The sequence below is a fragment of the Schistocerca gregaria genome, chromosome X (genome assembly GCF_023897955.1).
Source record: "Schistocerca gregaria isolate iqSchGreg1 chromosome X, iqSchGreg1.2, whole genome shotgun sequence".
Lineage (NCBI taxonomy): Eukaryota > Metazoa > Arthropoda > Insecta > Orthoptera > Acrididae > Schistocerca > Schistocerca gregaria.
In genome coordinates, this window is record NC_064931.1 from 690,911,248 (window position 1) to 690,928,797 (window position 17,550).

Genomic DNA, 17,550 nt, shown 5'->3' on the forward strand with positions numbered 1-17,550 from the left:
CATATGAAAATATTTAAGACCCAACCCATTAAGAAAAGGAGGAGGAAGAAGAAGAAGAAGAAGAAGAAGAAGAAGAAGAAGAAGGAGGAGGAGGGGAAGAGAGAGAGAGAGAGAGAGAGAGAGAGAGAGAGAGAGAGAGAGAGAGAAAATAATGACTCACTGTCACACAGGGTTGCAGTATTTCTTTTTACGTAAGGCAAGGAATGGAACTGCCTCACTATAAGTTCTTACCATATTATTTCTTTTGTTTTAGTGTCTTGACTATGAAGGCTACATTAATCAAACGTCCATAAGGTAGGGGCATGAAGACAATATTCCTATTAAAATGAATAATTACAGATAAGATGACACAACTAACATAACTGAATATTTTAAATAGATCTACTCACCAAGCAAGTGGTGACAGGAGCGTGGCGCACTCACGCATACGCACACGCACACACAACGATTAAGCAAATGTGCAAGCTTTTGGAGCCAATGTCTGCTTCTTCTGGCAGAAAGGTTGAAGAGGGATGAAGGAAACAACCTGGTGAGGTTTCGGAAATGAGGAGAGTTGGAGAAATGTAACCCAGAACCCCGAACAGGGGACACTTGCAGGACAGGATGAGAAGGAAACACTACCCAGTTATATAATATTTTCAGAAATTGGTATTTAAAGAAGGTAGAGGCTCATCAAACTGTAGTTGGCTGGTTATTAGCAGAAGAATGAATGTCCAATCCTGCCAAAATATTAGATTGGTATACAAGTTGTTTTGCATGTTTGTATTCCAGGTGCTAGTGATTTATTTATTGATTGTCTTTTTTATTTGTAGTACACTGTTGCTATTGGAGTTAACATATTGCCATTTTGCAATAGGGTGTGGAGCTGTGGACACTACAAAATGGCATGCCAAGTGGAGAAATCTGGACGTTTCTAACATATTCTTCTGTTTGACTTCAGTTAGAGGGGTGATGGCAGCAGACGCACCCAGGAACATTTTCACCTTGTATGGGAATAAAACCATTGGACAGAGCATAGCAAGAAAATGATTTTCTCATTTTGAGGACAACCATTTTGACATTAGTGACTCTTCAAGTTCAGGAAGACCTTCAAGGTTTGATTAAGACAGTTTAAATGCATTAATCCACAATAATCCATATCAGTGTACTTCAGAACTGCCGCATGTTATGAACTCTGATCATTCCACACCCGTGCGACATTTGAATGCACTGGGGAAGGCTCGAAGATTGGGTGTATGGGTACTAATTGTTCTAAGCTAAAACGACAAAATACAACGGGTAGCCACCATATGTACGTATCTGCTTGTTCATCATCAAGTGACTCGTGAACATCACCGACCATTCCCATCCTGTATTGCTACTGGTGACAAGAAATGGTGTCTTTATGCTAACATAAGGAAAAGAAAGGAATGGTTGAGCCCCATCAAAGAGCAGCAACTCCCCATACAAAGACCTACACACATTCACAAAAGATAATGTTGTGCATCTGGTGGAACAGTGGTAGTGTGGTGTACTGTAAACCACTTGCCTGCATTGTAACCTTCACTACTGACACTGTCAACAATTGGGACATCTTGCATTACAATCGAAGAACAAAGACCAGAAAGACTGTGTGAAGTGATGCTACTCCACAATAATGCCTGCTTGCATTCTGCTAGACCAACAAAAACACTATAGAGGAGTTGGATTCACCTGATTCACCTGATCTTGCACCTCCAGATTTTAGTCTTTTCTGCTACCTATCAGACAATCTTCAAGGATCTTACTTTCTAGATGAAAATGCACTCTGAACACTGCTAGACGAGTGTTTCAACTCAAAACCACACGATTTCTACAGTCACGAAATAAAAAAGTTACCCCAGTGTTGGCACAGTGTTGTAAATAGTGAAGAAGAATGTAAAATAATGTCAAAAGACTTATGTGTATCTGTTGTGTTTATTAAACTTTGACAAAAATGATATGAACCTGTGCACCAACCCAGTCAAAGCAATTAAAATATAGCAAAACAACAAGCACGAATCTCCCCTTTCCACCATGCATCCAATTCCTTTTTCCTCTTTGCACTGTTCTGAAAGATTGGAGTTTTGTGTTCTATTTGAGATTTTTGTGCTGGCAGCACCTGGAATTTACCTTCTCAAGGAAGCCTTTTTGCCATTTCAACGACCTCCTTAATTGAATTTTCTATTTTATTCAGCAAATGTACATGTCTGAGAGAAGAGAGAGTGGTGTTGAAAGCTCATAGTTCTTATACATCAGCAATATGTATGAAATTTAGTTAAAAGTACACTTAGGTTTTCCTATTTTTATGTTGCATACAGATGAAACTTAGACAATAATAATTTTGACACCAAACCAGTATTTCTTCGAAGCTAATGCAAGCCAAAGAAAGAGCTGCTATCCACATACACATAGCACCTCTTTCCTCGGCTGTGGATCAAATAAAAACAACCACCATATGTTCCTGGACATCCACCACAGTTTTCATTTAATTCATAGCTGGATGTTACTGTGTTGATCGCCAGTTCTGCAAGGTCCCATATGCCAGATACATTTAGTGATGTGTGTGATGTACAGTACTGTACATACTGTTCTGGCCTGCATCCTTCCATTTAAGTGCCTAGCACATTTTGGCTAATTAAAAGAGATAACAACCTGTAGAAGAAAAACTGCCATTATTGCTCTAGAGAATATATAAGACTTCTGTCTTTCCAAATGTTCCAAGGCTCCTGTTTGGAGCAACACAATTAATAACAGCTGAAATTTTCATGGATGCCTAATCGTGGTTCAAATCACTCTGCCTGCCCCTCATAGTGAACACAAAACTGAAACTGTGGCAACATCAAATGGCAACTGCCATAATAGCAGTCAAAATCAAGATAGGATTCAGCCACAGAACAAGTTCTAATTCAAGTGTGTACACTACTGGCTCCTGTGACTGATTAAGCACACTACCTACAATCTACAATTGTCCAGTTTAAATTATGGTGGCAGTTTTCTTTATCTGCCAATTTTAGCTGTAAACTGAGAAATGACTGTGTTCAATAACTTGGGTTAAGTACCAAACCTCTTTGCAGTGTCTTGCAGTCCAGCCCCCCCTCCCCCCCCCCCTCCTCTCTCTCTCTCTCTCTCTCTCTCTCTCTCTCTCTCTCTCTCTCTCTCTCTCTCTCCCCCTCCCCTCCCCCTCTATAATCCACTCTTCAAACACTCATTGATGTTGGAGATTATATATATATATATATATAAACAAAGATGCTGTGACTTACCCAATGAGAAAGTGAAGTGCTGGTAGAAAAAACACACACACACACACACACACACACACACACACACACACACACACACACACACACCCATCCGCACATATACAGACATATGTAAATGCAAAAAAAAATGCAAAGAGGTTGCATTTACATATGTCTGCCTGTGTCCGTATATGTGCAGAGGGATGTGTGTGTGTATGAGAGTGTATACCTGTCCCTTTTTTCCCCCCTAAGGTAAGTCTTCCTGCTCCCGGGATTTGAAATGACTCTTTACCCTCTCCCTTAAAACCGACATCCTTTCGTCTTTCCCTCTCCTTCCCTCTTTCCTGATGAAGCAACCTTGGGTTGCGAAAGCTTGGAATTTGTGTTTGTAGAGGTACTTAGGGTACCCTCCGCCACACACCGTCAGGTGGCTTGCGGAGTATGGATGTAGATGTAGATGTGTGTTATTCATTGTGTCTATCTACCAGCGCTTTCTCGTTCGGTAAGTCACAGCATCTTTGTTTGTTATATATTTTTCCCACGTGGAATGTTTCCCTGTATTATACTCATTGATGTTGCATATATTAAGACCTAACACTCTTACTTCATGACTCAAAAGTTCCTATTTTCACTAGTGAGAGTATAAAAGAAATATATATTTTCCAATAATACAGCCAAATCGACTAACATGACAACAGTTTCGACAAGAAAGAACAGTAAATGGACCTGGGATTCATGTAGTGCAGTGAACGACAAACATGGATTAAGAAAAGGAAGAACCACAACAGTAATGATGAGGGAAAAGCCCTCAGTCATTGGCTACGGGATCAACTCTAGTCTGCCACTAACAACAAAGGATGAAGGGGGTTGATGATTCGTTGCGATATGATTTGTTGATGCAATGTAGCCTCAGTTATGCTGAGATGACAACAATTAAGATTAATAATGATGAAACTACATCTGTATATATACTACAAAAGCCAGCATACAGTGAATGGCTGATTATACTTCGTACCACTATTAGCAGTTTTCTGTCCTATACAATTCATATACCGACCAAGCAAAAGATGACTGTGTATATGCCTCTGTATGTGCCCCAACCTCTCTTATCTTATTCTCATGATCCCTACAAAAAGATATGCAATGGCGGTGGCAGAATTATCATAGTGTTCTAATATAGGTTCTCTAATTTTATGCAACAGGGTTTTTTGAGAACTGCATCGTCTTTTTACCATTGTGTGTTGTATGCTATTCCCTTTGCAGACTTACTGGACATGTCCAAAACCCTTTCAACAAATTTAAGTCTTACGGTCATATTTCCAAATATCGATTTTACATAATAAACACACTTCATTTTGCTTCTTACAATGAAACATTACCAAGTGTCAATAAATGATCTTAATGAAACTTGGTGGGTTTGTAGAAGGGGCAATATGCACTTATTTTGTTTGTGCCCAATTTCACTTTCGAGGAGTAACAGACATGCCAAAAGATAATTTGGCATATTAGCTTTGTAGTGAATATCTTCAAAACAATGATATATAAAAAAATGTTTGTTATATAAATGTTAATATATAATTGATGTTCTCTAACACTGTATGATCAAATTTTGTAATAATTTGAGATTTTGTAAAATACCTCACCACCATTAATTAATTTTTAAATGAAAAACTTTTATAGAACATAAATTACAGACGCTTTCAAGCTACATCCATTAATGTGTACTAAAGCTGGTTTCTGAATTACCTTTCGAAAATACACTGTACACAATGTGCTGTCAGTGTTTTCAACATAGCGAATTCTAATATCTAAACATTCGGCAGATTAAAACTGTGTGCTGGACCGAGACTCGAACTTGGGACCTTTGCCTTTCGCGGGCAAGTGCTCTACCGACTGAGCTACCCAAGCACGACTCACGCCCTGTCCTCACAGCTTTACTTCTGGCAGTACCACGTCTCTCCTACCTTCCAAACTTTACAGAAGCACTCCTGCGAATCTTGCAGAACTAGCACTCCTGAAAGAAAGGATATGTCTCCGCAATATTGTTACCTCTGTCCTATGAAGTACAGCAGCACAGTAAGTGCAGGTAGCACACTTGATAAACGCAGAAGCTCTCCTGTGAATCTTCTGTAAAGTTTGGAAGGTAGGAGACGAGGTACTGGCAGAAGTAAAGCTGTGAGGACAGGGCACGAGTCGTGCTTGGGTAGCTCAGTCAGTAGAGCACTTGCCCGCGAAAGGCTTAGGTCCCGAGTTCGAGTCTCGGTCCGGAACACAGTTTTTATTCCGCCAGGAAGTTTCATATCAGTGCACACTCTGCTGTAGAGTGAAAGTTTTGTTCTAGATCTAAACATTCATTATTATTTTAGTTATTTATTTTACTTGCATTTGTTTCATGTTTTCCATTGTTATTTTACATTCTTCTTTCTCTCACATATGTTTATTTTGTTAATTTAAACTGATAAATAACTCATTATAAAGATACAAAATCATTACAGTGATGATAACCTGTAAATAAATGCTTAAAAACATAACATTTTCTTACACCATGCATATAAAATATACAAAATTTCTTCACATAACATACATGACAGAAATCCTGCTGAATTTTGTGTTATATTGTTCACTAACTGTTGCAAGTGAACATCTAAATACCCTGATTTATATCAGGTATATTTCAGTGCATCGGTAAGCTGTGGTGACGAACTGATTATGTACTAGTGACTGCAGTTTAATTATATTGCTTCTCACATGCAGACTGACATCAAAATCAGTCAACTGGACTAGATCCGAAAACTTTCTCACAAGGTCCTTCCAACATTGAAAGTTGTACATGTACTTTGTCTGTACCCGTGCCCTCACTGGGAAAGAGAACATCTTTCAAATATCTTTTGACCTAGGCAGACATTTATTTACCAGATTTCTATGGTGTCACAAGGACATTTGGGGCTTCAGAAAGAGTGTGTCTAATTCTCGGTCCAAACTCATCATTAGTTTCTTTTAAAACTATGAATCTGAGCGCAGTCAGTGTGAAAAAACCATTTCCACCATCATACCTGAGGACAAAAAACTTGTTCATCTGGTGATTCCAAAGGACTTTATGGCACAGGTACACATGTGGTTGTGTACGTAGCTTTCAATGTCGCAAGAATTTTGTGGGAAGGTTTTCAGACCTTGTTCAACTGAATGATTTTGATGTCGTCTCCACTTGAGAAACAATATAATTAAGCAACATTCGCCACTACATAATCAATTCTTTTTACCATTGCTTACCAATGGACTTGAAATATAACTGATACAAATCAGGATATTTAAAGGATCGCTCAAGACATACTGAAATCCTGTAGAATTTTGTTTTATATTGTGTTCTCACTTGTGTATATTACGTCAAGAAATTTCATTCATTTTACGTGAATGGTGTAAGATAATGTTATGCCTTAATCCTTTATTTACAGATTATTATTATTATTATTATTATTATTATTATCGTAATGATTTTTGATCATAATACTGAGTCACTTATTTCCCATTAACATAATACATGTACATAAAAATATGTAAAATCACAATTTAAAACATGAAATAAATGTAAGTAAAATAAATAACTAGACCAATAATGTATGTTATATGTTTTATTAGGTATGCTAACAATGCTTTGACGCACACTGTATACAGTATATTTTCCAAAAATGATATTTCAGAAGCCAGTTTTATTACACAAGGTTGAATGTAGTGTGAAAGCTTCTTTAAGTTGTAACAGAAGTTTTTATCTTTTAAAATTAATTAATTAATTGTGTACAAAAGTACAGTACTGCTCTTTTTACACATTAGTAGTATATGGTTGCCTTCCAGAATCCTGGTGTTATACTGGAATTCATGGCATGCTCTACATATGAGACATGGCAATTATTTATGTAATGACAGATGTGATGATGTAGCTTAAATTGTTTTAATCCTGATCCGTGAAGGTGGCCTCAGACTGAAACCAGTAGACATCTGGATTAAAAAAGCAGCTGATAGTCAAACATGCATTTTATACATTATATGATGACTGTTCATATTCACCTTCCTAAAATGTTAATTAATTGTGGTGGTGTATTTTGTAAAATTTCAAATTATTACAAAATTTGATTATACAGCTCTCAAGAATTTCAATTACATATCAACTTTTATATGAGAAACACGTTTTTATATGAGAAACACGTTTCCTTCAAAGGTAATATGCCAAATTACCTTTTTAGTAGTGTTTCACCCCTAAAAAGTGGAAGTAGGCACAAACAAAAACGTTTATTGCACTACTTTTCCCCTTTACACACCTGCCAAGTTTCATCATGATCATTAACTGACATTTGTGAATGTTCCCTTGTTAGTCAGACCTATTTATTTCAAATATGTGACTACTAGTCTTGTATTATACTACAACTGTGTTTGAGTATTAATGTTCTTGAGCACCAGGGAACTTAGTGTATGGGCACTAGAGAATGAAAATTGATTCAAATTCATTAGGAAATTTGAATGTCTGCTTCAAAAGTAAATTCCTATAAAATTTTGTACTGTGGTTTTTATGTATGACTGTAAGATATGAACCTTATTTGTATGAACCTCACGAAAATGGACATTTGTTTAGTGGGGAATGAAAATCATGACATCAAATATAAAAAAAAATACAGGAAAACAAATATGCATTTACATTTGTACCTTATGTACCACCTTACAGTGTGTGGGGGAGATATTATAATATTACTGCTTTCCAAATTTGTGAATTGTGCACTGGAAGAACAACTGCTAAAAAGCGTCTGTATAAACTCGACTCCCTCTGATTTTGTAGTTATGATTATCTTGTTAGATAATCATGGGAGGGCCATTCTTGGATTGTGCGCTCTTGCAGTTTTTGCAGTAAGCTTCTTCATCAAGAACAAGGCCTTCCTTGTAAAAGCTACCACCAGATTTAGGATGAGCATCTCCAGTGAGCTCTTGTACTGAGTAATTAACCTGTGACAAAATGCAAATATTTATCTGCACTTTGTCCACCCTACCTGGCAAGGTAGACTGGTGAGGAATACTGATACAAGAGTACTGTAAGCTACTTCTTGCAGGGAGAATAAATATTTCCTCAGGAGTCTTACAATTAATCTCTGTCTGACACCTGTCTTACCTACAATTAGTTTTGTGTGGTCCTTCTACTGGACACATACCCCTAGGCACATCATCATTATGCATTTTAGGAAGGCGATTTTCAACAGCCGCTAAGTAATGTATAAAATGCTTATTTGTACTATCAGCTGCTTTTATTTTAAACCCAAATATCTACCAGTTTCAGCTTTGGACCATCTTCACAGATCTGAAGAAAAGACAAGGAAGTCCTGATCTTCCCTACAGTACTGCTCTGTGTACATTTCATATTCATATGTTTGCCTCTAAAGACCTGGGTTGTATATTGACATTCATGGCATGCACTACACATTTTCTACATCTACATTCATACTCTGCAAACCACCCAACGGTGTGTGGCGGAGGGCATTTTACGTGCCACTGTCATTACCTCCCTTTCCTGTTCCAGTTACGTACGGCTCGTGGGAAGAATGACTGCCGGAAAGCCTCCGTGTGCGCTCGAATCTCTCTAATCTTACATTCGTCATCTCCTCAGGAGGTATAAGCTGGGGGAAGCAATATATTCGATACCTCATCCAGGAACACACCCACTCGAAACCTGGACAGCAAGCTACACCGCAATGCAGAGCGCCTCTCTCGCATAGTCTGCCACTTGAGTTTGCTAAACATCTTACCAAATAACCCTGTGACGAAACGCGCCACTCTTCTTTGTATCTTCTCTATCTCCTCTGTCAACCCAACCTGGTACCGATCCCACTCTGATGAGCAATACTCAAGTTTAGGTCGAACGAGTGTTTTGTAAGCCGCCTCCTTTGCTGATGGACTACATTTTCTAAGGACTTTCCCAATGAATCTCAACCTGGCACCTGCCTTACCAACAATTAATTTTTTGTTAAGTAATGTCTAATGTAATATGGTGAATTAAATCATTTTAACCCTTATCCATGAAGATGGTCCAAGACTGAAACCAGTAGATATTTGAGTTTAAAATACACTCCTGGAAATTTAAATAAGAACACCGTGAATTCATTGTCCCAGGAACGGGAAACTTTATTGACACATTCCTGGGGTCACACACATCACATGATCACACAGACAAAACCACAGGCACATAGACACAGGCAACAGAGCATGCACAATGTCGGCACTAGTACAGTGCATATCCACCTTTCGCAGCAATGCAGGCTGCTATTCTCCCATGGAGACGATCGTAGAGATGCTGGATGTAGTCCTGTGGAACGGCTTGCCATGCCATTTCCACCTGGCGCCTCAGTTGGACCAGCGTTCGTGCTGGACGTGCAGACCGCGTGAGACGACGCTTCATCCAGTCCCAAACATGCTCAATGGGGGACAGATCCGGAGATCTTGCTGGCCAGGGTAGTTGACTTACACCTTCTAGAGCACGTTGGGTGACACGGGATACATGCCGACGTGCATTGTCCTGTTGGAACAGCAAGTTCCCTTGCTGGTCTAGGAATGGTAGAACAATGGGTTCGATGACAGTTTGGATGTACCGTGCACTATTCAGTGTCCCCTTGACGAGCACCAGAGGTGTACGGCCAGTATAGGAGATCGCTCCCCACACCATGATGCCGAGTGTTGGCCCTGTGTGCCTCGGTCGTATGCAGTCCTGATTGTGGCGCTCACCTGCACGGCGCCAAACACGCATACGACCATCATTGGCACCAAGGCAGAAGCGACTCTCATCACTGAAGACGACACGTCTCCATTCGTACCTCCATTCACACCTGTCGCGACACCACTGGAGGCGGGCTGCACGATGTTGGGGCGTGAGCGGAAGACGGCCTAACGGTGTGCGGGACCGTAGCCCAGCTTCATGGAGACGGTTGCGAATGGTCCTCGCCGATACCCCAGGAGCAACAGTGTCCCTAATTTGCTGGGAAGTGGCGGTGCGCTCCCCTACGGCACTGCTTAGGATCCTACGGTCTTGGCGTGCATCCGTACGTCGCTGCGGTCCGGTTCCAGGTTGACGGGCACGTGCACCTTCCGCCGACCACTGGCGACAACATTGATGTACTGTGGACACCTCACACCCCACGTGTTGAGCAATTCGGCAGTACGTCCACCCGGCATCCCGCATGCCCACTATACGCCCTCGCTCAGAGTCCGTCAACTGAACATACGGTTCACGTCCACGCTGTCGGGGCATGCTACCAGTGTTAAAGACTGCGATGGAGCTCCGTATGCCACGGCAAACTGGCTGACACTGACGGCGGCGGTGCACAAATGCTGCGCAGCTAGCGCCATTCGACGGCCAACACTGCGGTTCCTGGTGTGTCCGCTGTGCCGTGCGTGTGATCATTGCTTGTACAGCCATCTCGCAGTGTCCGGAGCAAGTATGGTGGGTCTGACACACCGGTGTCAATGTGTTCTTTTTTCCAGGAGTGTAAAAGCAGATGATGGTTCAAACATGCATTTTATACATCATCATTTACTTTCTTTTTCATAAATTTTCACATATTTTACCTTGAACCAATACAAATCCCACAATTTTGACAATTTCAACCATAAAGCAAAAGGAAACAAAGAATTTAAAAACTTTCCTTAGTCTTTGAAACCTAGTGAAAACAACCTTTACATGAATATTTACAATATTCAATTCAAGAAACAGATTTATGTAACAAACTAAGTATCATAGCTCAATATTATCAGTAGTCTTATACACACCTGGACTGCTCTGCAGGGAAGCTTTAGCATTAGCTTTTTCATATGAAGACTCTTGCCTGTAGTTTAAAATTTTAGTAACACATGCAGAATATCAAATATTCACATACACACTAAGAGGCAAAGACTTTTACCATGCAATGGCATAAAGGAACAAGAGCGCCATATGGGCAGATAGCTGTTTTCCGTCTCCGATTTCAAAAATGAGTAGCATGTACAATCAGCATGTCCCAGCTGACCTTTGGTTTTTTTGGAATGCAGAGGTAATAACTTTGACGGCAGATGATTTAATGTGGTAACAACTTGCAATAATTATAAGAAATATTTTCCATAACAGAGGTAGGGCCTTGGAGCATATAATCTGAGTAAAACACCATACTATCTAAGATACTTCAATTTCTTGCATATTTAACTACCATTCAAGTGATGGTCTATTCATGATAACAACAAAATACTAACTATAAGCAAAATTGCCCTTTCTCATCCAAATACAAATGGGCAATCTGTGACTTAACTGAATAATAAAGAACAGATTGTGAGAGGGGCTGAATGTGAGGGTGGGGAGCAAGGGAGGGACATTTGAGAGATTTTATACTGACACACACACACACACACACACACACACACACACACACACACACACACACACACACACACTTTTTCAGGGAATGAATTTTATACCAGATGGAAATCTATCAGTGCCATTTGTTGTTCTATTTGTAATTCAACACATAAACCCAGTTCAAATATCTACACAATTACCTAAGCATCCAATTAAATTCAGTGTACTTAAAGCACAGCAGTTATGATTCATAAAACACAAATGACAGCAGAATATTTGTAACAGAATATGTGTAACAGAACATTTGACAAAAACAATTGTAGATAATCAAGGATTCCAATCAATGTAAAGATCTGCTGCCTTACAGAAGAAGGCTGCATGTACGAGTTCATCAGACAGATGCCTTACGGCTGTCTACATCCACAATGTAGCACAATCCCTCCCATCGTAAGTTACAATGCTACATGTCCAATTACCATTCAGTTTATCACTAAAACAACCATGCTGAAATTTTCATTACTCCCATTACCCCTATACATGTAGAATTTTTTGTAATATTACTTTCAAAGCTTTTCATATGTGACTGAAGAACAACATAAACGAGTCCTACCTCAATTTCTTCTGTAAATGACACGATGACATACCTCGAGTCTGAAACAAAAACAAAACTAGCAGCACTAACAGAAATGACAACAAGAAAGAAAACAGAAGACCATTGCACAATGGCTGCAGAACAACAAACAATCATTATATAAGCAGGTACTCGTGTGGTAAAAATGTGAGAGTCTATCTAAATCCTGTTTCTGCTCAGGGATTTCACAACTTTTTCTTGCTATGTGCCTTGTTTGTTTCCTTTCATAACTGGTATTTGCAAGATAATTAAGATAAGATGGCATTTATTAGTATAAATTATTCAAAGGCAACATTATAAAAATGTCAATATCCCAAGGAGAAAACATTGTCCACTGGATCAGTTTACTAGGACTTATTAAAGAAGGGCTCCCAACTTGACATTCTTCAATTTTGATGAAATTTATACAGTATGTCCAGAGGGCTCCACATGAACTTGTGCCTAGTTTCAGGCTTGCCTGTACTTTGGTTGAGAAACTAGAGCCACTTTTGTGAAGACCACTTTTACCAGTACCAAAAAGTCATGAAGAAATTTTCAAGTTTGGCATTCCACTGTTCCCTTGCTTCTGGGTATAGTAGCAAAACTTTTTGTGTTCTACACACAAATGATGGAAGTATAGTTCAGAAAGCAAAGCATTTTGCATAATCTCAGTTCAAAGTGGGCAGCAAATCATGTCATGAGAAATTTGTCCCATACCTTAATGAGATACAAGTAGTGGAGAAAGTGCGCTATGTACCTAGTCCTTTGCCAAACTACTGTCTGTCTGGGTGTTTAGTATATCACAAATTTGGGCCTGGCTTGTGTGTTTTATTACTGTGCTACCATTCAGCAAATTTGCTACAAAACATGAAAGTGTCAAAATATACCTGTATTCAAAGTCATGTGTCTCAAAACGGACACCTACCACACTAGTCATTAACACCATTCACCAGAGCACATTTCATTCTATTACAAAAACATATTTTCAATTTGGTGTCTCTTTGGTTAAGTTGCAAAAATTGTGGCTTAAATTTGAAATTTTGTTGGTTATGTCTGCAGTGTTTAAATATTTATTTTGCCATTTATTTGGTGATTTTAAACCTGTTTGTGACAGGTTCATTGCTAAAATTAACCATTTAACTGTACTGGATACTGCTACATATTTTTTGTGAAGCTGAATGCTTCTTAATTTTATTTCCTTTCTTTATTTAGGACTCCACAATTTGATTTTAGTGCCTGAAGCATATCAAGTTGTTGTTAAAATGGGAAAACAAGTTAATGTGTGCAGTTTTGGAGATACTGATTCCCCATGCCATTTAGTGATATAGAGTACCTTAAAAGCACTAAAAGCTATAAAGGAACTTTCCTTAGAAGAATATCACTCTACTGAAAATGCTCAACTATACTTCCACCATGAAGCTTTACTCCTACAAAGATTTGAATTGTTGCAAAGATCGTGCTGCAACCCATTTGGTAAGAAAAACCTTACTGAACACTCAATCAACACAGAAACAGCTGACCTACTAAAAAGGATAACCATGTCTGATATTAAACCAGACCAAAAAATGTGCCCTTCCCGTAGAAAAGAATTTTATACACTGAAATGTTCAAAAATGGAAGTTGCATCTCAGTCAGATAAAGATGAGACTAATGTTGCTCAGAATTTGAATACAAACTTAACAGCTGTTGGGATGTCAGCATTAAAATTTCAACAGATTGGTGCAAGGGATACAAAAGAATATGAAAAGTGCAAAATACATCAACATGCAATTATTGAGAAAACTGCAAGAGTGAGAGAACTTGGTCCCAGTGAACTGGAGCAACCATCCACAAGCAAGCAACGCTTGACTTGTTCAGATTACAGTCAGTTGATCCAAGAATTGAAAGACAAATTACATATATCAAATCAAAATGAGAAAATTCAAATTTTGACCATATTCCCCAAAGCAGGTAAAAAAAACTATGGAGGAATTTTGTGTTTCAGAAAGAATGTTAAAGCAGACTAGAAAGTTAAAAGCTGAACAGGGAATATTGGCACAGCCCAAAGGTAAATGTGGGAAAAAGCTTTCTGAGGCTGTGAAGGCAAGAGTCAGAAAGTTTTTATAATGAAGAGTTTAGTTGGATTTGTCCAGGAAAAAAGGATTGTATTACTGTTTGGATTGATGGAGAAAAGGATCAAAAACAAAAAAACTTATTACTGAGCAACTTAAAAGAAATGTTTGTTGCGTACTGCAATAAAAATCGGCCAGAAATTCAATTTTCCAAATTTTGTGAACTAAGGCCAAAGTGGTGTGTGATTATATGCACAGCTGGTTCACATTCAGTTTGTGCCTGCACAATGCATCAAAATGTGAAACTAATGTTGGCACATAGCCCAATAAAGAAGATTATGAAATGCTACTAAGAAAAACTGTCTGTAATTTGGTAACAAAAGATTGCATGCTTCATCACTGTGAAGTATGTCCAGGAACAGACACTCGAAAGGAATATTTGGAAAGTGCTTTTGTAGATATTGATCCGGAGGATACAATCCAATTCAAGCAATGGGCTCTCACTGACAGAGATACACTTTAAACCAGAGAAATGACATTTGAAGAATTCATAGAACTACTACTTACAAAACTTCTGGCCCTTTCTATTCACCATGCACTGCCAAGCATCAGTGCAAGAATTTGCAGTTCACCAAAGGATCTCTCAAACCAGGAGAATTGATAACATTAGTGGATTTCACTAAAAATTACTCCTTTATTGTCCAAGATGCAGTTCAAGGATTTCATTGGGAAAATAGTAAAGCTACAATACATCCACTTGTCATTTACAACATAGATGATGATGAACTAAAAAGCGTCAGCTACTGCATAATCAGTGATTGCCTCTGACACGACACAGTTGCAGTGCATGTGTTTTTAACATAACTGATAAAATTCCTGAAGTGCATTTTTAAATAAATTAAGCATATTCATTATTTTAGTGACCGTTTTGCCGCACAGTACAAAAATTTTAAGAGCTTCCTAAATCCTTGCCATCATAAAAAAGATTCTGGCATTACTGCAGAATGGAATTTTTTTGGAACAAGCCATGGGAAATCACCATGTGACAGAATTGGGGGCACAGTTAAGCGTTCAGCGTCCAACTGACAACCAAATCTTAACACCAACTAATTTGTTTGAATGTTGCCAAAAAATGTGTATGGCATTGAATTTATCTTTATTAAAAAATAAATTATTGAAGATGCAAAAATTGATCTAGAAAAACATTCCGAGGATGGATGTACAGTGCCTAGTAGAAGGGACCATCACCATTTTGTACCAACTGACGAAAAGCAACTTCAGATTCATAGAGTATCCTTCATAGCAAATGTTAACTGATATGCTTAAGTTGCTACCAAACATGTTGCCATTACTGACCTACAGCCTGGGTGTATAGGAAATATCTGTGAACTTTCATTTGAAGAAAACGATGCCTCAATTAATTTCATGCATCCTCATGGAGCTGCTCAATCATTTCACTGGTTAGCTAGATAAGAGATATGCTGGATTCCAGAACAACAGATAACTGCAGTCATACCAATTCCAGATGCTCCAATGATGGGGCGGCAATACAGTTTGCCCGAAGCAATACTTTTGGACATCAGCAACAAATTTAAAGCATTTAACAACTGAAGAATTCTGCATTATGGCTTGGAAACCACAAACAGACCCAAACATGGATTGGGAACCTGTTGGATGCCCACATTCAGGCTTGGGAACCTGCAGTAAAGAACCCACTCGTGGCATGGCTATCGGGTGTGACCCCTTGGCGGGGGGCTACCAGTCACTGAGACTGGTAGTGGCATATCCACCATGGACCAATGCAAGGATTTTTCTCGAATTACAAAAAAATTCAACAGTTTAGTCTCAAGTTTTGCACCTTACCCAAAGGGACACCGAAATGAAAATAAGTTTTTCTAATATTAGGTCTACAACTTTGTTTCCGTCATTTTGCAATAGGTGGCAGTAGGGGCAAGTGGGGTTCGGGTGTTTGGCCATAGGTGTAATAGAATAAGCTTAGGCATCTGTAAACATAATGCCATAAAAATATTAGTCGATTTGTGATTGCACCATACGGTTATTCTCGATTAAGTTCGTCAACTTACGAAACCATTTCTCGTCATTTGTGGGAAGATTTAATTTTCTACTTTAACATGAAGAAATCTGCAGCTGTGGGTCTTAAAATGCTGGGTAAGGCCAATGGTGAGGGAAGTATTAGTGGAAGAATGTGCAGAGAATGTTCTCAATGCCTTAAGAATGGTGATTTTAATGTCTAAGACTGGCATGGTGGTGGAAGACAGAATGTATTCGTAGCTACTGAAACAGGCAAAAAGAGTCACAGGACATCATTATCGAAAGCAATTGATGCATTAGAGCCCAGCACTGAAACATAAACGGCCACAATACAGCAATAGACATGTAAAGGTAATTTTGCAGGATGTCAGTGCTCAACCCCATGTCACAAAACCTATCAAAATATATATGGAAATGCTGAAAAGAGACGTCCTATCCCTCCTGCCATATTCTCGACCTTTGACTACCACATTTCTCAATCAGTGGCGTACAGTCTAGATGACCAGCACTTCCGATCATATGAAGTGCAATATTGAATCGATTCATGGATCCCCACAAATGACGTCCAGTTCTTCCGCCAGGGAGAATGTAGTGGCCAGCGATGGGCAATACTAGGAATCATAATTTTTTCACTATGAACCCCGAACTTCAAGAAAAAATGGCGGAAGCAAAGTTGTAGAATTCTTTGAATGAAATGCGCTCTGTTGAATGGTGTTAATGAATGTAATGAAGTACGTGCCCTGAGAGACATGACTTTGAACATGGGTATATTTTGACACATTCATGTTTTGTAGCAAATTTACAGGATGGTAGCACAGAAATTAAACCCACAAGCCAGGTGCAAATTAGTGATATACTAAACATCCAGACAGACAGGAGTCTGGGGAAAGACCAGGTCCATAGAGCACTTTCTCCACTACTTATACCTAGTTGAGGTATGGGACAAATTTCTCGTGACATGATTTGCTGCCCACTTTGAACTGAGATTATGCCAAATGCATTGGTTTCTGAACTCTACTTCCATCATTTGTGTGTAGAACACAAAAAAGTTTTACTACTGTACTCAGAAGCAAGAGTCTAGCTCCTTTACATTAGGAAAAGTGGAATGTCAAACTTGCAAATTTCTTCACAACTTTTTGGTCTCGGAAAAAGTTGTCTTCACAAAAGTGGCTCTACCACCTCAACCAAGTTACAGGCGAGCCTGAAACTTGGCATAAGTTCATATAGGGCCCCTCAGGT

At 39.0% G+C, this 17,550-nt stretch overlaps 1 protein-coding gene across 5 annotated transcripts in view; it reads right to left on the reverse strand.

Annotated features, from left to right (window-relative positions):
- Positions 1–17,550, reverse strand: part of LOC126299006 (membrane-associated tyrosine- and threonine-specific cdc2-inhibitory kinase) — a 166,008-nt gene that overhangs the window by 45,516 nt on the left and 102,942 nt on the right. For 3 of the 5 annotated variants that reach the window (XR_007552706.1, XM_049990636.1, XM_049990635.1), the window contains exon 8: positions 12,209–12,249. The exons of the other annotated variants lie outside the window; for them this stretch is intronic. Coding sequence is in view for 2 of the 3 variants with exons in the window: in XM_049990636.1 (XP_049846593.1) it covers positions 12,209–12,249 (41 nt within the window). In the remaining variant the exon portion in view is untranslated. The remainder of the gene's footprint in view (positions 1–12,208; positions 12,250–17,550) is intronic. 5 annotated transcript variants of the gene reach the window in all.